General features: G+C 51.7%; 8 protein-coding genes across 8 annotated transcripts; 6 read left to right on the top strand and 2 right to left on the bottom strand.

Moving 5' to 3' along the window:
- Nucleotides 1–960: 960 nt before the first annotated feature.
- On the top strand, nucleotides 961–2,697 carry A1O5_12927 (uncharacterized protein; the record flags this gene model as incomplete). The annotated part of the gene is made up of 1 exon (XM_007753496.1): nucleotides 961–2,697. One exon carries the CDS (start codon nucleotides 961–963, stop codon nucleotides 2,695–2,697), a length of 1,737 nt encoding a protein of 578 aa, XP_007751686.1.
- Nucleotides 2,698–3,989: 1,292 nt separating this feature from the next.
- On the top strand, nucleotides 3,990–5,838 carry A1O5_12926 (uncharacterized protein; the record flags this gene model as incomplete). The annotated part of the gene is made up of 2 exons (XM_007753495.1): nucleotides 3,990–5,748; nucleotides 5,798–5,838. 2 exons carry the CDS (start codon nucleotides 3,990–3,992, stop codon nucleotides 5,836–5,838), a joined length of 1,800 nt encoding a protein of 599 aa, XP_007751685.1.
- Nucleotides 5,839–8,856: 3,018 nt separating this feature from the next.
- On the top strand, nucleotides 8,857–11,761 carry A1O5_12925 (uncharacterized protein; the record flags this gene model as incomplete). The annotated part of the gene is made up of 2 exons (XM_007753494.1): nucleotides 8,857–9,101; nucleotides 9,154–11,761. 2 exons carry the CDS (start codon nucleotides 8,857–8,859, stop codon nucleotides 11,759–11,761), a joined length of 2,853 nt encoding a protein of 950 aa, XP_007751684.1.
- Nucleotides 11,762–12,936: 1,175 nt separating this feature from the next.
- On the top strand, nucleotides 12,937–13,973 carry A1O5_12924 (uncharacterized protein; the record flags this gene model as incomplete). The annotated part of the gene is made up of 2 exons (XM_007753493.1): nucleotides 12,937–13,278; nucleotides 13,329–13,973. The coding sequence occupies 2 exons, from the start codon at nucleotides 12,937–12,939 to the stop codon at nucleotides 13,971–13,973; spliced, it is 987 nt and encodes a 328-aa protein (XP_007751683.1).
- An 887-nt stretch (nucleotides 13,974–14,860) lies between these two features.
- On the bottom strand, nucleotides 14,861–16,137 carry A1O5_12923 (uncharacterized protein; the record flags this gene model as incomplete). The annotated part of the gene is made up of 4 exons (XM_007753492.1): nucleotides 14,861–15,068; nucleotides 15,202–15,279; nucleotides 15,354–15,805; nucleotides 15,889–16,137. The coding sequence occupies 4 exons, from the start codon at nucleotides 16,135–16,137 to the stop codon at nucleotides 14,861–14,863; spliced, it is 987 nt and encodes a 328-aa protein (XP_007751682.1).
- A 1,232-nt stretch (nucleotides 16,138–17,369) lies between these two features.
- Nucleotides 17,370–18,575, bottom strand: A1O5_12922 (uncharacterized protein; the record flags this gene model as incomplete). Its single annotated transcript, XM_007753491.1, has 1 exon — nucleotides 17,370–18,575. The coding sequence occupies one exon, from the start codon at nucleotides 18,573–18,575 to the stop codon at nucleotides 17,370–17,372; it is 1,206 nt and encodes a 401-aa protein (XP_007751681.1).
- A 1,061-nt stretch (nucleotides 18,576–19,636) lies between these two features.
- A1O5_12921 (uncharacterized protein) lies at nucleotides 19,637–20,806 on the top strand (the record flags this gene model as incomplete). Its single annotated transcript, XM_007753490.1, has 1 exon — nucleotides 19,637–20,806. The coding sequence occupies one exon, from the start codon at nucleotides 19,637–19,639 to the stop codon at nucleotides 20,804–20,806; it is 1,170 nt and encodes a 389-aa protein (XP_007751680.1).
- Nucleotides 20,807–21,098: 292 nt separating this feature from the next.
- On the top strand, nucleotides 21,099–23,052 carry A1O5_12920 (uncharacterized protein; the record flags this gene model as incomplete). Its single annotated transcript, XM_007753489.1, has 6 exons — nucleotides 21,099–21,202; nucleotides 21,255–21,289; nucleotides 21,345–21,414; nucleotides 21,465–21,632; nucleotides 21,683–22,020; nucleotides 22,073–23,052. The coding sequence occupies 6 exons, from the start codon at nucleotides 21,099–21,101 to the stop codon at nucleotides 23,050–23,052; spliced, it is 1,695 nt and encodes a 564-aa protein (XP_007751679.1).
- Nucleotides 23,053–24,608: the final 1,556 nt, after the last annotated feature.

Raw genomic sequence — 24,608 nt, 5'->3', positions numbered from 1 at the left:
TTGGTGGAGATGAAATATGGGCGAGGTATGGAGTATTGGGAGTAACGGCACAGACGAAGACTGCGAGGATTATGTAAGACCGCCAAGACCTCCCGCACAAATTTGTTGAAATAGGACTAGCGTCTGGGTCTCGGCAAAGGTACCCGCTGCATGGCACGTGTTCTGATTGGTCTCGCTGCCAGTCCCCCAAATTCTTGCCGCAGCGCTTTATTAGACATCATTCTGGTGTCGCATCATTTTCTGGGGCTGAAATGACATTCTTCTCCTTCTTAGATCAGTCTTCAGCTAGGAGGGGATGTCCATTGTTCTGATTGGCGACAGATAATGTGGCCCCGCGCCTTTTCTTTTAAACTGCTGTCCGTGGGGATGGTGAGGCATCGACAAGCTTCCTAACCGCCCACCCTGTCTGTAGCCGCCCGGCCACGATAAGCACGTTTCAATGCGACAAATGGAAAGTCTAGCACCAGGCGACCTTCTCCCGTCCTTAGACTCTCCATAGTCCCTTAATTCGAGGTGTCCAAGACAGTATCCATGGCATGAGAGGCTGTCTACGCGCCGGGTGGTCTTTGTGACCTTGGGTCGCAGCTATGAAACCCCTGAGGCATGCCTTGCTATCCCGCGTGTCTGTAGGGACTAGCAGCGCAAGAAAGGCGTAGTATTCTTGAAGACACGCATTTGATGGGTTACGGGCAAGTGTCAATGGCACTAACTAACCATTAGCACTGTTTGAGAACTGAAGAACGTGTTCCTGCATAGGCGCCGACATGTTGTCACAAAAGAAGTGCCAGACACGTGGTTTGAACATATTACCTGACCGGATTTCCTGCGATGCTCTCACCCTCTTCGAGGTCGACCGTGCACAGCATCCCCAGAATAGGCGTGCCAGTCAAGGACAGCCTGTTGACCTTTTGTCTGGTCCTGTTCACCACGACTGCGTCGTTTCACTCTTCGTCCCGAGCCATGGAGACCTCAAGCCCTTTGCCTGACACGCCAGTGTCCCTGCTGAGAGCTATTGACGGTAGTCACCTTAGATGGTCTGACTTTCGAACGATCGTCCTCAGTGCATTTCGGATCATATTCACAGATAATCTTCAGTTGTCTGAGCTTTCACGCCCTTTTTCTGTCAGATTGCAGCCGTGCTTGCAAAAGCTTAACCGATTCGACATTCAAGAGAGAGAATGGCGGAAACAAGTGGCGAATGACAAGGGATTCGGATCATCCATGGTGTTCCCTCCCAACGTCCTCCCAACGACCGGCGTCAACCTTGTCCTCCATCGATCCCTGGCCCCAAAGCTCAACCGAGAGGCACTCCCACCGCGAGTTGTCAAAGCTCAAGAGAGTCTTTTCGAGCTGCCTGTCCCTCGACCAGGTCTGTTGACTGGTTTCACCACGCAAGCCTTCAATGAGAGAGAATTGTCGGTTTTGCCGCACTGCACATCAGCAACAGGGACGATTGTCGATTTCGAATCGGGCACCGTGTCACCTGGGACAACCACCTATTGCCCATTCCTTGTCTTCGAACGAGTGAACACTGCGTCTGAAGATGCCGTACAGTCCGCCAAAAATCAGTGTGCAATTGCGGGGGCCCATTGCGTGCGGGCTTTGCAACTCCTGTTCAGGAAATGCACCAGCCCTCGGCCGGTCTTTGAAAAGCCAATATCGTTCTCTTGCGCTATCGACAACTCCACCGCCCTTATTTACTATCACTACGTCGATTCTGACGGGTGCTATTGTATGTCTGAACTCTCCAGGTTCAACCTCGATGATACCTGTTCGTTCAAAGAATTTCAAGGGTGGATCGAAGCCATTGAGGATTGGGGATCGACATATCTTCTCCCAGTCATCAAAATTGCATTGAGACAACTTCTCAAGAAAAATGGGACGCCGCCAATATCACCTATGCCATCACTCACCCTGTCAATCGATACGGCTGCCGGAAGTGAGGAGGTTCTGATGAAGATCCTCCGCACCACATTTGGGACAATCAGATGGAAATGTGAAGGAGAATTCGAAACCCCATTGAACAGTAGTATCGCTCACTGTGGGACACCACTAGGCGCCCGCAAAATTAGGACCATGGCGCTGTCTCCGACCTCACCAATTGATATCTTAAGTGCCGTCTCTGGACCCACCACACCTTTTCCGGTGTGGCGGATGAGGCCCGACTGGTCCAGCAGGTCTCCTGTTTCCCGAAGACTTCTTTCACCATTGAAACTGCGATCTGATATTCCTGACTCCCCGTGTCGGCGGGCTACCCTTTCTCCGTGTACTCCTCCTCCAGAGGCTCCCAATTCGGCAAAGTCACCCATGCTGGTTCTACAGAAGAGAGTCGATTTGGCTATGGACGAAATACAAGAATTGAGGGCCCTGGTACAAAAATTGCAGAGCGAACTTGAGTCGAAGAATAATCAACTCGAGCTAGGTCAGAAGAATGCCGAGATTAGCATGTGTGAAAAAGCCGGAGACGTCCCGAGTACACCGACAGCCACCAAGCAAAGCGATTCGAGGGGTAACCCCGAGGAGAGCTTTCTCCCCGTCGTCTGTCCACCACTAACCCATACTGCTGCGAGCCTCCTCACCTTCTCGGTATCATTGCCTTGGGTCCTATTCGTCTTCTTCGTCTCCGCCATCCTCTCCCACGACATGTTTGAGGCAGCGCTTTATCTGGTGCAGGCTCCTGGAACCACGATCTTCTGAGATCGCGGGCATCCAGTGGGGGAGTACATTTTTGGACGCAGTTTGGGATGAGCGATCTACAGTTCTATCAAATACCCACAGCGGATCTTGTACTTGTATGTACTGTAGCTATTCAGTCGGGGTTATTGTGAAGGAAGGAATTCTTCCTTCGAGCAACCTGTTTCATCGATAACACCCGATTCCATCCTCTTCTTTTGCCGCGATCCGATAACTGCGAGGTTTATTGACCCACTCGAATGTGATGATCATCGCCAGCTATCGTCTAACCCACTGCTTCAAGGTCTACCGAGAACTTTTGAGGCCGATCGACCAAGCCGGATTGGTGAAATCTTCCACCACTACGAAGGATCTTCTCGGCACAGGGCTTTGCCGTCATTCTTCGTCTAGACGGTGGACGCGCTCGCTGGTGAATATTCGACCAGATGACATGATGCTAGGGAGCTGAGCCGGAAATGCAGGGCTGACAGCGAAGGTGGAGTTGAGGTTCATGACAAACCCGATCTTGCTTGGGTGCTTCGGGAGTCGGCAAAAGACTCGAGGCGGATTCAACTTGAAGCGAAAGGCTGAGCTAGTCTAGTGTCCCAGGAGTCAGCATAAACGGTCCGCATCGATAGTATCTGAAAGTTGTGAACTCCTGTTTCCGAAAGAGCAGACAGATGATGCTCTCGACGCAAGGACAGGGATCACCGGGATCACTCGGATAAGACAAAGGCTCAGGCCCGCTGCAGGAGGCAAAAGCCACATTTGTGCTCTATCGGACAGATTAGCCGCCACTTTACCTTTAGGGGCTCCTCGTCTTACCTGTTCCGGTATAAACACGGCTGTACCTCTTACTGTCCCTGGTCCCCCTGAATGAGGCTTGACGTCGTTCATGGTCAAATTTCCCTTCCGAGACCTTCTCGCATCCACCAGTCATGAAAGAGGTCCGGACGGTTCAAAGCATTAACATGTGGAAGCAGCTGAAAAGGGATCTGTACGTTGGACACTATCTCACTTTAAGCATGACGAGGTTGATACCGCCCTTGGAACTCTGGCAACAAGGGCGAAGGAGGCTTTATGCCACAAAGCCATCGAATGCATAGCTTTGGCGGCGCGGCGAAAGGAGCGTCCGGTCGCAATATAGGTATGCCAACTGAGTGAGTCCTTCACTTCTACTCCCTTATTTTCAAGTCACTCCTTGTTGTACTTCAGTTCATCGTTGTCCATTCTCTGGTTTAGTGTGTTTTCTTCGGCCTTTTGGCACTTGGTGCCGTCCACTCGTTTATATTTATTCTAGTCACTCCTTTGCAAACATGTTGACTCCTGTGGCTCTTCTTGCCTCCCTTGCCGTTGTCACTGCTTTGACCAATGTTGACGTGACGGTCACAGTGAAGCAGACTCGGACGATTACAGTCTGCCCATATCCTACCGAATTCGTGACCTGTAATGACGACGGTCAAGGTTGGACGAGCCTGAATGATCCAAACCTACCGCCTGGTGACAGCTGGGGCGATTGGCATGGACGCCATGACGGTCCAAATGGACCAGCGGGCAACAGCGGCCATCGAGGAGGGCCAGGGGAGAACACAGGGGCTCCTGGGGCCACTCATACTGGAACTTCTACAGACGGTTCTGACATATGGGCAGATTGGAGCAATAGGAATAGGACAGGGGCCGGTAGCGGTCACGGTCATAGCGACGGCTCTGGAAAAGGCAATGGTAACGGCGACGGCGACGGCGACCATGGCAAATGGACCAGCGGTGGTTCTGGGACCATTCTGCAAAGTTCAAGACTACCGCCTACTCATGTGAAAACACACAGCCACTCCTCAACACCTTCGAGCACTCGCGGTCATTCACACAAGTCGTCTAAGACCTCAACCCCGGTTTCTGCCGCGTCTACAGCGGATCCAACCTCTGGTGCAGCTTCCTCTGGACCGGTCTCCGGTGCCGGTGACCCAACCATAGACGGCGCAAATGCTTCCACGACAGGATCTCCGTTGGGTTCTACGACATCCCGATCTGATCCGCCTACTGCCGGTGCCTCAAGTTCAGGTACTCCAGGGCAGACTGGCTCCGCAACGTCGCAGTCTGATCCGCCTGCTGCAGGTGCCTCAAGCCCAGGTGCTTCACAACCAGCTGGCTCTCCGACATCGCAAGAAACCCCATCTGGCGGAGGCGCTTCAAATGCCGGGACACAGGGATCAACGGGCTCTACAACATCACAACCAGGTCCATTGGGCAACCCTGGATCAACTACATCTAGAACCCCGCAGCCTGGTCCAGCCGGCGGAAGCAGTACTTCAGGCGCCGGCACCCCAGTGCTACCAGCCTCATCGACATCTCCATCGACGCAAGCTGGTGGAGATCCCACGCCGCACAGAGCCAACACGGTCCCATCATCGACAACTGTGGCACCAAATGGAGCATTGTCAACATCTTTGGCCTCTTCGACAATTGCCGCGGAGGTTACAGCAGACGCAGCGCCAAGTCGCACACCGGGTGACGGCAGCTTTTTGATTTCTCTATCAGGCAATGTACAGAAGCACAAACGCCAGAGCGCTACGAGCTACCTCGGCTTTTCAGGGACTGAGGCCATTGCTGTGACTGACGCAAGCAAGGCCTGGCCACTGCTTTTCAACGCTCAAACCCAAGTCCTCGGATTCAGCGGACAATCCGGCTACATAGGTTTTGACAGCAACACATTGACGGAACCCGTACGCAAGACCAGCGATGATGGCACATATGCTCCGGCCTTCTTTGCCGGGTGGAGCCTCGATACAACGACTAGTGCCATTGGATTTGGGGGCGCTCAATTCTGTATCTTCACAGATACAACGGTCTTTACCTTCTGGGACGGGGTCGTGCCTGATGACTGCACTCCGGTCATGCTTGTTGAGACAGACGTTAACACCATCTTGTCTTCGACAACTGCTAATGTGGTCAGCACCACTAGCAGCAACGCGGCTTTAGATGGAACAAGTCAGGCTACAGCAACAGCTACCAGTCCTTCTGGCGGGGTCGCTGACGGAGCGACCTCAACGACTACTTCGGTTTCGGTTTTGGGTGGAGGTGCTCCTCTCCCGGCCTCGAGCAGCACAACGACAATTGTCACACCTAGCTCGAGTGCCGATCATACAACCGGATCAACAACAACTTTAAGCTCTCCTCTTGTTGCCATTGGATCGGATCCATCGACTACAGCTACAGCACACAACAGCTTGACCACGTCGAATTCTGCTGTTATCGATCCTCCATCTAGCACAGCAACAGCCGCTCCTCCATCAAGCACAACCTCTGATCCACCTGCTGCTACGTCAGGTGCGTCAATAACACCGTCCGGCTCCACTACGTCAGCATTGTCTACCAGCACCTCCAGCGATCCAGACCCGTCTGGCTCTACCACATCCAGTCCAGCAATTACAACTTCTGCCACGCCAGCTGACCCCTCCGCTCTATCTACCAGTATCTCTACCATCGCGACTACTCTTTCAAGCGATAAGCCGTGCAGCGTTGGAGCGAACCCGACTTTCTCGCTCATCAGTTCCGGCAGCAGCGTAATTCCGGATGGTCAGCCAGCCATTTCCGTTCCAAGCGGTACACCCTCTTACCCTTGGGACTATATTGGATTTTCTTCTGGCACACCAGCGCTGTTCACCTTCAACTCCCAGGGCAACCTTATTGAAGCAGACTCTGGCAATATTGGTAGCATCCCAACAATAGGTCAGAGTCTAGTTTCTTTCTTATTTGTGCCACCGGGCATAATGAATGCTCTTGATATGACGGCAGCGTCGTGTGCCTTGGTTTGCCCAGATACGGGTAATGGCTTGCCTACCCTGCAATGCAGCGCTCTGGGTTACTCAAGCGCTTTCGGCGGATCAGCCCCCCAAACCTTCACGCTCTTTGGGATCGTGAACACTTTCCCATACCTGAGCATTTCGGATGTTGCGCCTTCCAATGGTTCTTTAATGAGTCTCGAGGCCGTGATCGTCTCGCAAGATGCAAGTCCTTCGAGCACTTTCACCTCTTCCACGTCTCGGTCTACAAGCTCCAACATTGTAGCAACGACCACGTCGTCCGCTGACCCAACCGCCTCCACCCCCAGCACCGCTACTACTTCCTTCAGTCTTATCTCAACAACGTCTGGTCCCACAGCCGCTTCGCCGACCACAACAATCGACCCTCCTTCCGGGCTGTCTTTTACCAGCGTCTCAAATTCGCTTTCAACTACACCATCAGATTCGGTCTCCACCATAGCTTCGGGCACCCTATCTACCACCTCTTTGGACCCAGCCTCTGATACAACTTCAAGAACAGTTTCAACTATTTCTCTTGACCCAGCCCCGACTACATCTTCTGACCCAGCTACAATTCCAGCTTCGGGCACGTCTTCAGACCCTAATTCAATCACAGCCTCAACCACAGCAGCCCTGTTCTTGACCACGGGCTCGACAACGACAAGTTTCAGCATTTCGTCAACCATAACTACATTTAACTTTGCTGATTTAGCTGATCCTACAACATCGTCTTCGTTCTCCTTTACGTCTGCCACTTCAACTTCGGACTCTAGCACATTCACAACGTCAACTACGTCTTTCACCAGCGGAGACTCAGCCACAACGAGCTCTCTCGCGTCCACGGCTACTATCTCGTCTAGCTCTGTCGACCCCGTGGCTGACCCTACGTCCGCTACATCTACTAGCTCGATTAGCTCGCCCATTGACTCTACCACACGGACACTAACTACAACATCTACTAGCGGGCTCTCAGCGTCGATAACGTCAACTCTATCCACGGCGGCATCAACAACTAGCTTCTCAGACCCACCCGGTGATCCTTCGTCCACCGCAGCTTCGAGCTCTGCATTGGGTACAAGTACAACTTCATATGTAGCTGCGATAGACCCTACTTCCAGCACATCGTCCGACTTCACGTCTTCGGCACTTACAACTACGTCATCTAGCACCACAAGTTCCACAACAACGTCTATATCCACAACCACCACCTCTTTCCTGGCGTTTGATGGTCAAGCAGACCCGAATACCACGTCTTCGGGTGCTACGTCTTCGGGTGCCGGGACCTCTACTACGTCGGCGGTCACCGCCACCACATCATCGGATTTGGTCAATTCCGTGGACATCACCACAACGTCGTCTATTGTTGTTGCGTCAAGCACTTCCTCGACTGCGGCCACCACATCATCTGATTCTACCACGGTTTCAGCGGATAGAGCAAGCTCTACTACACCTTCGGTAAGCTCAACGCCTACCACAACAGCCACATCGTCATCAGATCCTACAGATGTCGAAGCAAACCCAACATCCACAAGCTCTGCAACTAGCTCGGCCACCACAGCTGCTTCTCCAGATCCAACAACAACTACGACGTCAAATATCGTACTCGCTGCACCAGCAACTGCTACCCCAGGCCCGACCACAACATCCTCGACTGACGATAGCTCGCCGACTCCGCCTCCAACCACTACCTCGTCGACCGTCGATGAGGATCCAACGTCAACACCAACGAGCTCTAGCACCACATCGAGTTTCTCGAGCACTCCAACAAGTAACCCAGATGCTGAGTCTAACGGTGGGGGCGGCCTTAGGAGGCGGAGATTGAACCAAATGCTGGAGAGGAAATAGGAAACGGAAAGTTATAGGCGAGACCGCTACAACGGATAATATCCTTTGATCCATGTTTTATGATCGGCTTTAGTACAGAAGAGAAGTAAGGTGGACTGAAGTGAGAGCGTTAAAGGAGAAAGGGAAGGGACTGGTGGTGGATTTTCATTTTACCCTTTGGCTATGGCTATATGAATGAGAACAATTGGGTAGATAGATTCAATACGGTCAAGTAATCGGATAACAATTCTCTTCAATCTTATTCATGGATTTTGGCAAAGCTTGGTGTTCTGTACAATCGCTCCGTATGTTCTCCGAATCTGCATTTTAACACCATCCTGGACCATCATACAGAATGTGGTCCGAAAGAGTTCGCGGTGTACGAAGCGAAGTTGGAGTAATTTGCTCATGACGAGCATTCGGTCATTTCAAGTTGGAAGATGCTCACGTGATCACGCGTTTTCACGGTGAACGCGCTGCGCGTTCCAGCGACCGACTTTCGCTGAGTACTCGGCACTTAGGAGAGACTTGAGGCAACCCCGAAGCGCAGCAACGGATCATGTATTCCAAGCCTTTCAAGCCTCTCACTATCCGCAAATCTGTTCCCGGCAGCGAAACTCCCGATCACGGGACTCCTCCTGCTAAACGAAGGAAGCTCAGCCCCTCCAACCAACAAGCAGCGAAGAACCCCTCCAATGACGACCGAAGACAACCCCTCAAGTCGATCTTCAACCCTCCGAGTCCTGTCACGGAATCAAATGGCATTGGGTCAGATGGTATTGAGGGATACTTCTCGATTTTATGGTATGAAATATGCGCAATGCTAGGAAAGACCAGTCACTCACTATCTCTCCAGGCGTGTTCCTACGAACAAGAAGAACAAGACTTGGACGGACGACGGTGTGCTCGCCGTCAAGGGTGGCTTCGCAACCCTGTACAGCAGGTCGGGAAGGAACATCGGCCGCACTGCCTTCTCTGCGCCCTTGCTGCCCGAGTCAAACCTGACCATCAGCGGAAAGGAAGTCGAGGTCGATTCTCAAATCAGCAAGAATGCTTTTTTGGAAATTGTCGGTCCCAAGACCAAATCTGTAAACACGGAACATAAGACCACACCTGAGTCTCAGCCTGCGAAACCTTTCGCAGTCCAACAAAAAAAGCCAAGTATACAAACTCAGATGAAAGCTCAAATACAGAAAGAGAAGGCTCAGGTCATGCACCAGCCCCCCAAACCCGCTTGTGTCACCTCATTCAAACAGCCATTGAAAGAAACGAATATTCTTCCACAACGCTTGGGTGAATCGCTCACTCCACGGCATGACCCCAATGCAGAAGGCGCACTTGTCTTTAAGAGACCCAGAAGTCCACCGAAAGGCCGACAGACCGTGGACGTGGTTTTGGATCCGCTGATCGGGAAGAAACTGCGACCGCATCAACAAGAGGGCGTAAAATTTCTGTACGAATGTGTTATGGGGGTGCGTAACTTCGACGGTCAAGGATGCATCCTGGCTGATGATATGGGCTTGGGTAAAACACTGACCACGATCGCTCTTTTATGGACACTATTGCGTCAAAATCCTGTCTTTAAGGATCCACCTGTCATCAAAAAAGCTCTCATTGTCTGTCCGGTGTCGCTTATTCGGAACTGGAAGAGAGAATTTAGGAAATGGCTCGGCTCCGACCGATTGGGGGTGCTCGAGTTTGAAGATCAACATACTCGACTGAGCAGTTTTGATGGGAAAGTCTATCAGGTGATGATTATTGGTTATGAAAGATTGAGGATGGTAGCCAATGATCTCGCCAAAGGGCAGCCTATTGATATTGTTGTCTGCGACGAAGGCCATCGTCTCAAAACTATGAAGAACAAAGCCGCTCAAGCTATTGAATCACTAAACACCAAGCGGAGGATCATTCTGTCGGGAACCCCAATACAGAACGATCTTGGTGAGTTCTTTGCCATGGTCAATTTCGTGAACGATGGATGTCTGGGTTCTCAAAAGAGGTTCAGCCGGGATTTTGAGAAGCCCATTATGAGAAGCCGTCAGCCGGATGCGTTACCAACTGAAGTTGAGCGCGGTCAGGATGCTAGCGAAGAATTGGCACGGACGACGTCAGCCTTCATACTACGAAGAACCGCAGACATTCTGGCAGACTTTTTGCCACCGAAGACTGAATATGTCCTATTCTGCAAACCGACACCAGCCCAGGCAAAAATATACCGCAGCGTTCTTCGCTCGCCTGTGTTCCACAGTGCGTTGCGCAGCCAGGAGACAGCATTTCAGCTGATCACTATTCTGAAGAAACTCTGCAACAGCCCAGCATTGATGGACCCTAACTACGGCAACGATGAGTCAACACCTTCATTATCGCTCGTCACGTTAAATGAAATGCTTCCCGAGGGACTATCAAGACTATATCAAAATTCAGTCTCTTGCAAGATCCGTCTTCTGGATCAGCTTCTCCAGCAAATACGCAGTACCACAGATGAAAAAGTTGTTGTCATCTCCAACTACACGTCCACGCTCAATTTGATCCAACAGTTGGCAGCAAACTCCAACTTGTCTTTTCTCCGTCTTGATGGCTCGGTCGCGGCAAAAAAGAGGCAAGCCCTCGTGGACAAATTCAATCGCTCAACTGCCTCCCAGTGCTTCCTGTTTCTTTTGAGTGCAAAGGCAGGTGGAGTGGGACTGAATTTGATTGGGGCAAATCGCCTAGTCCTTTTCGACGTGGACTGGAATCCTGCGACGGATGATCAAGCAGTTGCGCGCATTCACCGACAAGGTCAGCAGAGGCATTGTAAGATCTACAGGTTTCTCATCAAAGGTGGTCTGGAAGAGCGCATTTGGCAAAGGCAAGTTGTAAAGAGAGCGTTAGCAGAGAGTATCATGCAAGAAGGAGCGAACGTGGTATCCGCTTCATATGAGCCAGCGACAAAGGCCCAAGGCAACAGTTCAAGTTTCAGTCAAGAGGAGTTAAAGGACCTTTTTCGCTTTGATGAAGGGGATGGGTTGCGAACCCACGATCTGATTAACTGTGATTGCAAGGGTGCAGGATGGGATGAAGATTGCCAAGGCGAAATTGATGATATCCAGAGTCAGTTCACTGGTGAGAATGGCACAGAAGGATCCGACGATAGAGGGCTTGATGCCCCACTTCTGGGATCAAGAGCCCCGTCGCCGACGAAAGGTTCAAGCAGCTCATGGACCACAGCTAAGGAGGCTTTGGGCGCACATACGCCGCCAACTGCTACTGAGCTCGAAGCGAAGAAGCATCAACTGATGCAATACAGGCACGTGGACACTTCCATCGTGGCCCAGAAAGACGGAGAATCGAACCTGAAAGGACAAATCTTGTCCGCAATTGACGACGTTTGCCTCGAGTATGTGGTCACTCTTGACCAGGACATGATTGGGGGTGGCGGGATCTCGTATATATTCAAGAAGACAAGAGGCAGTCAATGTCTCTAAAGGTAGGATGTCTAACATACTGAATGTTGATGACGAATTTGAGGCCTGACGACAGGCTCGGACCATCCGCGTTTTATAGCCGAGCTTCACATTTAACTACGAGCATGGGTCCCTTTCTAGGAAGGATGAATCTGGCGACACCAGAGGAGAGATCAGGCGAAGGATGGAGTACGAGGTATGTACCAAGTACTCCGTGATCAATGCCGACCATCGCCCGAGCGAATCGCAAACGACCAGTCTGCCGTCGCCGTGCATTGCCAGGCGAGCAGGAACCCATTGGCTTTAGGCGCATTGTCACCTGTCCCTACGTGCGTGTCTAGCTCTACACCAGCATGTTTATGGTTATTCACCCATACTCGAGCGTAATGGTCTGGGAAGACAAGCTAAGTATGCGAGGCTTTCAAGCGCTAATCCTGAAATTGGATTCTCATCCTTGAAGGTGCATGGGTTTCGTCTCGACAAGTCACACCGCTCGACGCTGCCTGGAGCTTGCGGTTCATCATAAAGGGCTGCAATACTGCGAACTGCAAAAGTCCTCACTCAAACGAAACACTTTGGAACGAGGCGTCGAGGTGTGGACGAATGATCAAGAACATGTCCCTCAAGAGGCTCTCTGGACGCCAAAAAGGACGTTCGTATAGCGACCATCGGAAGGGAGCTGTGGGAATTCTCCGATGCGAGATTTGGAACCACATCTGGCGTCTTTGGCCCCTGGCCAGCTCAAAACGGGCCTAGGCTGCATCCACAAGGTCAGTCCTGTAGGCCAAATCCGGCATTGGCCCACGCTTCTTTCAGCCCTGTAAGAGAGAAATGAGAAATACCCTCTCATACCGAGTATCCCCGGGGGATGAATTTCGCGTCGCCCTCGGAAAGCGGTCTAGCTCCAGCCGTTAGACGCCACGGCCCGTCCTGTCTGACTTCATACCCAAATGGTCGCAACGGTCGCCATCTATCCCGCAAGTGTTTGCATCACAGAGGCTAATCGCCCTCTAATGCAAGGAGGTCTCCAAGTTCACTCTTATCAGTAATTCTCAGTCGGAACTATGTATATTATCAGGGTTGTCCCCTGTAGAGATAATATTCTTGTACAAGAAGTGTCCCGACTCTACCTGGTACCTCGTACCTGGGCATCAATCTCGACGAAGCATTTTGATTTTCCCTTTCGAGCTTTCAAGATGTGGTGCCAACTACTCGGTCTAGCAGCCCTTGGACTTTCAAGCCCAACCTCGGCCGACTGGACTGGCTCTGGGTCGGATTGGGTCTGTAACTCGGGCATCTACGGGCAATATGCTCAATTGGCACACTACGGACCAGCGGAGCAGTATTGTGCTGCCCGTTTCCCTGAGCCGGCCGTCACTGTCACTGTCACGGCTTCCGCTCACTCTCATGGCTGGTCTCACAAGCGTTCGTGGGCACCGCCGAACCCACTCAACTCGCTGCTGCAGCAGTTAGAGCAGTTGCCACCACATGAACAAGAGACGGCTTGTTCGTGCATCGAGGTTCCAGCAACCATCACAGTATGGTCTTCGCTTATTCTTGTCTATACGCTTCTGACTGTTTCTTTCAGGTTACTGTCGAACCTACCTGGAAGACTAAGACTTCAACGGGTGCGATCACATCCTCTACTTCGAGTCCCATCACCACAATAGCTGCCACCACTACTCCTATACCTACGACTACCACCACGACTCCTATACCTACGGCTACAACTACGACTAGTGCTGTGCCTACTACCACGACTACCACCACGTCAACTACAACGACTACCACAACTACTACAACAACTACTACAACAACTACTACAACAACTACTACCACAACAACTACTACTACAACTACTACAACACAATTCACCTCCTGCCCGACCGACCAGGCGATAGTCCCCGGCCCAGGCTGTGGCCAGTGCCAGTGGACAGTGTACTGCGGCACACAGCTGACGTATCTCGACTCGAACCCGAACTGGGACATATTGCCACAGCCCAGCTACGAGGCGTGCCTGGAAGAGTGCGACAGCAACGGCTTTTGCGATGCCTTCACCTACAACGACGCCACGGGGGAGTGCCACCAGTTCCTCTACTCGGACGAGATCTCGTTTATCCCAGCCTCTGCGGGCTGGGATAGCGGCGTCTTCATCGAAGGCACCTGCAGCAATTTTAACTGTGCCGCCTACGAGTGCCCGAGCGATAACCCCGAGTGCCCCTCTGCGACGTAGGGATGAGTGGTTCATCCCCTGTTTTCCCCCTCTTCCCTTTCCCTTTTTCGTGCTCCCTTTTGCGAACACTGTGTAAATAGGAAGATATACACGGAGTGATTCATTGCAGTTAATTTTTAATTTTCATTCATCCTTCATGTGTTTCTTTTTGCTCTATTGAACAGGTCTTCTGATTCCCTCCTCTATTTTGAAACATGACGCCACGTCCAATCTTAAAGGGGCGAGCGGAGAGAGTAAGAGCGAGGGAAAATTTGAAGCAACACCACTTTCTTCATTTCCTCTTTGGGCTCGGGCACGAAGGAATGAGAATCATCCGCGGTTGGTTAGGCAGAGTACTCAACCCCTTTCCGTACCTTACATGCATGGAGTTCTGTGATATCCTGAGAGGTGAGGGTCTAGGGAGGCCACGAAGTATAGAGCAATGACATAACAACTACGTAGCATATACCCCGTATACACATAGAGTACCGCGTCTGGAGTATAGATAACCCCTTGAATGAACAATTAGGAGAGGCGCTGAGGGATGCATGATTTCGAGCGAGGTACCGAGTGTATTTAAATATATATATATCTAGCTACGCCGCCTTGTCTCGTCTCGCCCTGGCTCGCCCCGTGTGGCTGCCGTAGTGAACAGTGCATTCTCTCTATTGCTGTGCCATTTGCTGGAAGTAGACTCTCCGGAAATCATTAATATGTAGATGTGCTTCGCTTCTCTCAGCGAAATTGCGGACCGCAAAATACCTAGTCAAACGAGGAAAAGAATCCAGCAACCAACCCTGAAGCATTGTCGTCCTTGGTTGTTCGGTTTTCCGCTTTTGACTTTCGTACCGCCGATCTTCGACTTGGTGCATCCTTGTCATCCTCTCCCTCTAAGCTTCGGTGATGGCTCACGCCTTCAACACAGCCCTATACCTGACCTTGCCCTGTTGCAGTCTCGCCAGGGCCTCCGCCACACCGGCCTCGTCCATCGGAAACTCCTCGATCAGAGGCCTGACGCCGTGGTGGGCGGCGAAAGCGAGCATTTCCGCGTGTGTGGCGCGAGACGCCACCAGGTTGGTCACCAAGTTGTAGCAGTTGAAGAAGTACGGGAAGAATCTAATCGGCGAGATGAAGAAGAAAGTATGTGAGTAAATGAATAGACGTCTGCGAGCGAGTCTGTACGAGGCGTATCGGGGGATGGGGACAGTGCAATCAATGGGAAAAAGGGAGACGGGGAAGAGAAGCTTACGGGAACTCCAAGGTCGTGCCGATGGCTCCCAGTACCACGATGGATGCACCTCTGGCCACGACTTTCTCGCTCATGAGCCTGTCGAGCTTCCGGTCAGCTGCAGTGTTCCTTCATGGAGGATTTCCTCTCCGCTGGGAAAGCAAGCGACTTACGTCGACCAATTGGGAGCCTTGAAGGCCGTAATCAGCAACACATCAACAGGGGCCTCCAACTTGTCCTCCTGCCCAAGCACAACGAACTCCGAGGCTCCGAAATCGCGTGCCTCTTTGTCTTTGCTGGGGCTCGTGCTAAAAACCGTGGTCGGCGCTCCCATTTTTGCGGCGAATTGGATCGCCAAGTGGCCCAGCCCGCCGATACCCAGCACACCGACGCGCATGCCTGTCTGGTAGTATGTGTTTAGGGCCGAGTAGACCGTGGCGCCAGCGCATTGAAGAGGTGCTGCGATTTCCGAGGGCATGGATTCGGGGATGGGATAGACGTATCCTTCTGTCGCGACGTAATAGGTCGCGAAGGTGCCGTTACTGAAGCCTGCGAAGCCGAAGACGTCTCTGTTGTAGCACATGATGTCTCTGCCGGTGAGGCAGTATTTGCACCGGCCACAGCTCTAGAGAGAGACATCGTTGTCAGTACTTCATCGTCTCCCAAGAGAGAAGGTGGTCCTTTTCGCTTGAGGGCACGGAAACGCACACTTCTAAGATATCCTCCACCCACTCTGTCACCAATCTTATGGGCAGTCACTGCATTCCCAACTTTCTCAACGATGCCGACGCCTTCATGACCCAGAGCACAGCCGGGATCTATGTAGTACAAATCGGTGCCACAGAGGCCGCTGTGGGTGATCTTGACGAGGACTTCGTTGGGCTTGAGCTCGGGGATCTCGGCCGGTGTCTTCTTCACCTTGCCTTCAACCCCTCGCATAACGAATGTCTGGGCCATATTGGCAGATGGAAGCTGGTATGTCTTGATGGTGCTGAGCGTCGTTCGAGATTTTCATTCAGTTGACCAAGTCTTCCTATATACATCCTCATGGAGTCGGGTTCTGGTCGTGTATCCCTGCACGTAATCGCATACCTCCAACTTCGACCCCATGACCATGAGAGTCAATACAAGATCGCCAGCCCCCAGCGGGCTGACAAAGCGCACTGGCGGCATTCTGCATCAAGTCAAATTCTCGGGAGTGATGGCCTGGTCCACAACGAGAGGTTATTGACTTGCCTAAACCCGAGCAATACAGAAATCGGAGCCGCCCATGAAAGCCTAGGCTAGATGCACTAGTACTCAAACTCTGCTAGACCTGTTTTTGTGAGATGGGAAAAAAGTGCAGGCCCCAGCAGGCCGTAGCAATCGTCCGTGATGCGATTCGTAGATTTCAGCGCGGTTCCGTTCGATCCTGGAAACGTGGCGTTTCGTGCAGGAACAGGATCAATTTTGTATGTCTTACAAATTGGAAGCCATCTTTTAAAAGCCCGTGTTTCTTCCTGCCAGGGCCTCGACAAACAGAATAGAACGAGAAGAGAAAGAAATTGGGCACCTCGCGAGGCGGAAAAGAACGATCTGTTGCGGCTCGATTAGGTAAGGATGGAGTAGAGATTAGTAAATAAGTCGATGCTGATGCCGGTGTAGCGAGGACCGAGTGGTGTTTTTGTGGTTTTGATGCGAAGCACGAACCTCTCCAAGCATGTTTAGTCATGGGTCAACTACGAGGCACATGAACCTGATGATTTGAACCGCCTCGGCTGAAGGCGTGGAAACTTCTATCTCGTTGGCCTACCATTGAGGCTTCAAGTCACCAGGGAGATATTTCGGGAATGGAGATTGACGGTCACCAGTAATGGCTTGATTGCCTATCTTTAAACCTTTATTCGCTTGGCCTTCAAATAGACAGGTGTATCACCCGAGACGGGTCAACTTCAGTATATATGCATTCCTAGAGCCATCCAAAAGCGTTCGAGGATGTCGCCGAATCTGCGGAGCCGCGAGGCGGCATGGGAATGACATCTGCAACATCTCACCTCTGTGCTGAGAGACAATCGTGGCACAACGCGGATACTTCGGGGCCGTGTCGTAGTGAAATGAGACGGGTGCTGAGCATTCAGCACATTGAGAAGCCTATCCATTTGCACGTCCGATTGATTGACCTGGGCAAGGCGGACAGGATAGCAGGATGTCTATTCCGGATCCTGGCTGTGAAATGCTCGTGCAACGGCGAGACTCACAACCGGATAACTCATGATTCGATCATGAAGCCCATGCTTCACGATCTGCTCTCGCAGCACTCCGGCCTCGCCTCTCCAGTCTACCTCCCACCCACCATCTCCAAGATCTGATTTCCGCCTGGCTTTCTCAACTTCTAATTCCTCAAAACTTAGGATCGCTTCGGGGCCTCTTGTTGCATTCACGGCATGCCAAAACACAATTTCCGAATGTGTCCACGGGATGTCGTAGTCGTCTTGTGCGTGGATGATTGTGATGTCGTATCTTCTTTTCCTCTCGGGAAGCTTTAGAGCCTCCAATCGACGAATGAGTTCGGCCAATTTGTCCTTTGATGGCCATTTGGTTATGATGAAGCTGTTGAGCCAATTTAGAGCCTTGGGCCAACGTGCCACGGGTGCAAGAAGAGGGATGGTGCCAGCAATGCTGTACGTTTGGGTTAAAAGTTCGACATTGGCAAATGGCGCTATGAGCACAGTTCCTGCAAAGAGGGTGGTTGGCGATTGTAGAGCTAGGTGGTGCGTGAGAGATATGCCGACTGCCGTGCCTAGCGACTGTCCGAAGAGGACGATGCGCTCGGGGGGAATCCCAGCAGTCTTCAATGCAAACTCCGCCAAAGTGAGTGCATCGGTCAGAAGGCCAGCTTCCGACGGCCACCCAGTGCTCGTGCCGAAGCCGCGGTAGTCAATGGCGAGAATATGGACGTTGGGTGCCGCGGCAGATAGAGCGCGGTAGCTCTGCGGTCGCCAGCCTGATCCCAATGTTCCTGCTGCTCCATGTAGATATATCACCAGCCTGGCGGTTGGATCATCCCTCAGTAGCTTGAAGCCTAGTCTCTCTTTGATATTGTGACACAGCCCTGCGGGCTCTTCTCTCAGCGCCTTCTCATTCTGTCGATATGTCTCGAGCGGCAGGACGTGCCACGCGTGAAGGGTTTCGCCGTCTGGCGTAAGGAGATGAAACGGGGTGACTTGGTTTCGGAGGAAGCCCCAATGCTCGGGCACATTGACATCTTGGAACCAGGTCAATGTTACGCGATGCAGGTATATCGCATGGTCTTGGAGCGAAGGGACAGTGAGAAGGGTGAGAAAGGCGAAGTAGAAGCCAACGCTTGCGGCGACGCTGATGAGGAGAGGTCGAACGATTGCCGAGAAAAATGTCATCATCGCAACTTCTGAACAGCACACAATCGTCAGTGCTGGGAACGGGCATCATCAACTACAAAAGAACGGAACAACAAACAGGATATGGAGTCAGCCTGCCATTAATCGTGCCGGAATGCATACAAACCCCCTGCAGGTATGCATGTATGTTCGAGACATGATAAGTACGCGCCTATTCCCGCTGCGAGTTTCAATTCGCCCTCTACTCCATATCTCCCAGCCAGGCGCTTAGCACCAGCCCCTCAGGCATAAGCCCTGCAACTGTCGTCCTGCTTTTGAAACACCAAACACCAATCTCACTCATTGAAGGGCTGGAACTCCAATTCCCCGTGAAGAGCTGCACGGCCCGAACCGTCTTCATTCTCCAACCAAGGTTTGGATGAATTGCTTCATTTGACTTCAGAAATGCGGCGCAGAATCCATCGTCTCCGATGAGTGATTGACTTCGTGAGATGCTCCTAATAGTGTTTCGCCCGACGCACGCCCTTTCTGGTGCAGCCTGGTACTTTTGGGGACTAACTAGGGTGTCTCTGGCCCCGACCGGACATCGATCCTGGTCGATGTTGCAGCCATGCATGCCGCCAGAACCGGCCGATCTGGACAGGGAAGGGATGGCAGCTGTCTCAGCTCCCGGAAGATAACTACGGTGGTTGACACTCGGCGCTTCTTCCCAGTTTCGCAGTTCTTAAATGGAGCGGCAAGGTCTTTCTCTCCCTTATTCTCCCTCGCTATCAGGGACAAATGATCTCTAAAACCCCTTTTCACGGCCTTCCATGCGCAGTATTGCTCCCGGCAAAAGATTCTCTGGGACGGAACGGGTGGGGAGATGGCAGATTCGGATTCTCTTGAGCTTATCACTCTTTCCGCTAATATGCCAGGGGCACGAGAACAAGTCCAATGCAACTGGGACAGCTCCTTCGGCTTGTTCGAATGCCACCACTTTACAAAGCTCTTTCTCGTCGTCGACTAGAATCAAGGGATGGGTGAGCCAGCCTAGCTATCGAGGGACATTTGATATTCTGTGGACGTCAATCGTGACGATATTTATCAGCACCTACAGCATGTTGTGTCTCAATGTGCCTGCTCCTAAAGACAGCATTACGACCCGATTTGGCCGCCGCTTGTTGTGGATGGCTCTTGGTATCCTGGGCCCAGAATTTCCTCTCACATATGCCGCAGGCCAATGGAGTCGAGCAAAACGATCCGTGGTGTCCTTCAAGGCGTACAATTATGAGGAGTGGCATATGCGGCAGGCATTCTTTGCAGACATGGGTGGCTTTATCTTTCACGCCCGAGACGGCGAACCCTTTCCACTTAATGCAACTCAGCTTCATTGGCTTGTTGTCAACAAATTCGTCGAATACCCCGCCGTTACCCGCAAAGATATCTGGGACAAGTCCAAGCAAGACACATTTACCAAGGTCGTCACTGCGTTCCAAATCGGCTACTTGATTGTCCAGTGCATTGCACGTGCCACCCAAGGTCTGGCGATCACGACTTTGGAGCTGAATGCAATCGCTATTGTCGTCTGTTCACTGATGACGTCTTGTTTCTGGCTTCACAAGCCTGCAGATATACAAATGCCCATCCACATCCACTCATCGCACTCGCTTGCGGAGATGACGCTCAACCGAGAATGGAGTCTTACACCTCTCGATTTCATCGACGAGAACGGCCCTGGATATTCGGTCAACGTGCAGCCTTTCATGAAGATGCCGGTTATTCCTACAGAGAGGCCGATTCAGCGAATTCCGAACGACAGATTCCCAACGAATCCTTACGGTGTACAAGAATATTTCTTATGCTTTGCCACTTTGCTCTTCACCGCCATTCATGTCGCAGGCTGGAGTTTTGATTTCCCCAGCCGCACGGAGCAGCTTCTTTGGCGTATTTGCTCGCTTCTGCTTTTCGGTATTACTGCAGCATTTTGGGTATTTGAAACAGCAGCGTCATGGACTCGTTTGGGCCGTTGGAGGACGTTATACTTATTCGTCTTCAAGAGAAAAGCATTGGCAGAACACAAGATACATATGGCGCAGAGAACCGCCACAATGAAGAGACAATCCAACCAGCTGCCATTACCCTGGGAGTTTGCAACGATAACGCCGTTGGCCATTATATATGGAGTGGCGCGGTTCTATTTGATCGCGGAAGCCTTTGCTGAATTGAGAGACGTACCAGGGACAGCATATCTCAATATACAGTGGACGAACTTCATTCCACATATATAACGAAAAGGGACGGCTCAGAGTAGGATGGTATCTCAGCTTCAATGAATCATAGTCTTTATGCAAATGGCCACAGAATTTGGGCAGGTCCCAAAATTGCCTTGCAGCCGTAGTATGAATGCTTCGGGTATGGCCCATCTCTGTCATTTGAATTGCTCGTATCGGCGTCATTTGACATCTGATTTTGCTAGCAGCGCAGTTGAAGATCTCCGGCTTCAATTGAAACTGCTCCACACGCCCCCATTTTCAGAACCACGACAGTCTATGTTGTCGTTATGCGACAGCGTCTTCCTGCATGGCAGACCAGGCCTCGAACTCCTTGAGGATCGATACGGGCAACGAACCGCTCCTTCCGCCAATCCTCGCCATCTTCTCGGTTAACTTCGACCACCGCAAAGGGTATGCCTGCCTGTGCAAGTCAGGCCTTTTGCGCATGCTAACAATCCTGCAGATACACATTGGGATGGCATAGATCACTTGAAGACAGTAAGCCCCAACAATACTTTTCACGCCCAGCTCACACACTGACTCGAATCTGCAGTCCCCATCGAAGGGTTTGTCGAGTTCAAGTCTCTGCCTTCTGGTTTGCACAACGTCGAAGAGGATTTGGTGTGAGTGATACATTCAAGAGCTAGCCACTGTTGCTAAACAATGGGGGAAGATACTTTATCTACGATGATTACGCTGGCCTCAGTGCCTTCGTCAACAAAGCAGATGCGCAGGCGGAACGCGCTGCGCGAATGGTGGCTGTTGGCGCATTGGTTCCTTTGGAGCAAGGTCGCATTGGACGGATCTGGCGCCACGCAGAGTCTTTAATGGAGCTCGCAAGGTAAGCGCCAATGATATAATGCTCTCGGCTGCAATCTTTGACATGACTAGGGCACAAATCGACAACCCGGAAAGTGTTACCGCTCTAGAACAATACTGGGAGAAGTACAAGTTGCAGCCGGAGGAGCGCTCCTCACAGACGCCCCTTGAATCTCCGGCAGAGGACCTAAGTCATCGCCCCAATGGCTATCTCAAGTTCAGGACAATGTCTACCGCAACAACCTTTATTTCTCCGCATCATGCCTTGACGCCTCACCATCCTGCGCTTACACTGATAGATTCTATCAAGCTCTTTGGGCCTCTAATATTTCCATTGTATCGAGCAGCCTTACTTCACAAACGGATCTTGATCATCACGGAGACTCCCGTGGAATTCTGTTGCAATCTTGGTAAGATGAATCTACCTGATAAACTTGGTCATATCCTGACCGTGTTTTACAGTGTATAATCTCTCCATCCTCTCGTCTGTAGCAAAGTCACTTCTGCCTCTGCCCCACGAGCCCGATACTCACAGTGTTCGGCTGCGTCCTCTCTTCACTGTTGGGGTTACGGACATTCCCCAGCTCGAGCAGGCTGGAGCTGCCGGAACCGACCACGGTTTCATTTCCTGCACAACGGATGATGTACTTGCCTCGAAACCCGACCTCTATGATGTCCTTGTGCTCATGCCTAAGCCGCGCTCACAATATCCCTCGGCAAAAGTGTTCCCTCGCATTGTTGTTTCAAGTCCAGAATTAACCAAGGCTTTTCCCAAAGTCGCCATCAGGGCAACCCAACGAGACTCTCGTCGGTTCGCGCACCTCATACGTGGTCTGCGAGGATTGGAACCTAGTGAAACGACCGCCGTCGATGACGAGACCTCCTCCATTTCTTCACTTTCATCCTCGTATTCGACGAACAAACTAGTAGTGGAGCCCGCGTCTTGGTCCCGAATGGCATACACCTCTTTCGTCTGGTGGGCATCGGCTGGCGATCGGCGCGAAGGATTCGCCGACGGAGAAGAACACGAAATAGAACGTGATTCGTCACTGTTGCTTGATGGATCAGAGGAGGAGCAGACTCGCGAAGTGGCAGTTGTGGCATATTTCCACCGCATGACCGCGGCTATTTTTCAAACTGTCGCAGCTGCTATTGCAAGGGCAGACGGCAACGACAGCAGCGAGGAGAGATATCACGACAATGATGACCAAGACGATGCAAGCTCCAATGATCAACTGGCTGAGGACAGCCGACCTCTGTTAGCTGAGCAGAACAAGAAGGCCGATGTTGAGATCAATCATGAAGACATGGTGCAAATGGGACTGGATAGCTGGAGCGCGTCGGACAAAAGATTTGTGGAAGAGCTGACGAAGCTCTGGTGGAGAAGGCATGCAGTGGTGCGGCCAGAATCGATTGAGTGCTGTGGACTTCGCATCCTCTGAGCCGCATCACTTGAAACGGAGCCTACTCCAATGTTACAAAGCTCTCACCCAACCTCGTCAATCTTGCTGGATGTCACATTCGTCACCATGGCGTCGATCAATTGACAAGTTGCTCCATGCCATACGGCATACCCCAGGAGTTGAAGGGCTGCGGGAGGTACACCAATCATTAATTTTGCCGTAAGCATCCTCATATTCTCGACTTGGGTCGCAGATTCCCATGGCCAACAAAAGCGCGGATACAGTTCCCGCTATGATTTCATTACTTGGCACAGCCACCGAACAGATGGCCGCTCGCAGTCGAGTCTATGCAGATCTGGGGGTAATACATACCTTGTCACAGGCAGCTGTGGCCATGCACACCTCTCCTGGAGCAGTAGCTCTCAGTATCAATCTTGTCACTGATCCACTACTCGGAGTTTGATCAATATGAAGCTCAGCGCCACAAGTCTTCTACTTTGTGCGGCCTTGGAAGCTGCGACAGGTCAGCTGCTCGTGATGAAGTTGGCATGGGTCCATTACTCGAAATATTGACCCTGTGCTTTGACGGATGGCCAACAGGTAAGCGGGAGAGCTTCCCTTCCCTTTTGTGTCTGGTGACACTAAGGCTTGCTTACAGGACTTGCTGCCTCTGCCTCATTGAGATTTGACTACACAAGTACAAATGCTGTGCCGCCGAGTATGGCCCGAACCACGTGCAAACCACCGACCAGGTCCACAAATCAGTTCTCCAGGAGGTCGTAATCAACTGCTCGACATATTTTCCACCTGAAAAAGACTCTCAAATTACCTCATTTCAGTTCAAAGGATGGTTGTCAATTCCAAACCCTGTTTATGGGTTATGGACTTCGGCCGCGCCCTTCTCAGCACCGGCCCCCCAACGACCTCAAACATCGACGGTCCGAGCCTAGTAGGCGTCCACTTGACAAACAACACTACCTTCCAGTCCATTACATTCCCATCAATAGTCGCCTCCCTAGGCTCTTATCTTAGACCTCTTCGCTACGGTGTCGGCAATAGACCAGGCCAAATGATGTTGGCATGAGTTAGAAAGCAATTCAAACGATCTTGTCTACTCTGGAAGCGTCCAGACTGAGCCAATTATCACCTTTGACTCTTCTCAAATGCATCAGTCCAGAGTGTGTGAGGAACTCTCGGGTTGACCGACGTATCGGCTTTGGAGGGGACCGTCATACTAAGGTGTTGCCGATTGGCGGGCTAAGCCCTACGGACTACACATAGTGCCGCTGATGAATAGCACGACCGAGATACAACTTGTGTACCTAGGTAGTTGAGAATCAAGGGGAGTGTCGCGAGCGTTGAGTGGTAAGCGATGAGTGCAAGGCTGAATCAGCCTCGCGGCAATCAAATGACGACTTCTGACCGAACCGAGGCTCATGCGCCGAGACGACCCATTCATCCGACTCTGACTTCCTTCTGTTCCTCCTATTATTCGCGTGCGCGTAAAGACATAAAGTCCATTTCTCATATCACGCACATGTACGCCTTCTGAGTCAAAAAGAGACTGTAGCATTTAAAGGCGAATTTTCTTGCCC

Source organism: Cladophialophora psammophila, assembly GCF_000585535.1.
Source record: "Cladophialophora psammophila CBS 110553 chromosome Unknown aczJe-supercont1.39, whole genome shotgun sequence".
NCBI classification, from domain to species: Eukaryota; Fungi; Ascomycota; class Eurotiomycetes; order Chaetothyriales; family Herpotrichiellaceae; genus Cladophialophora; species Cladophialophora psammophila.
The sequence above is the reverse complement of the archived record's forward strand: the minus strand, read 5'-3'. Positions and strand labels throughout refer to the sequence as shown.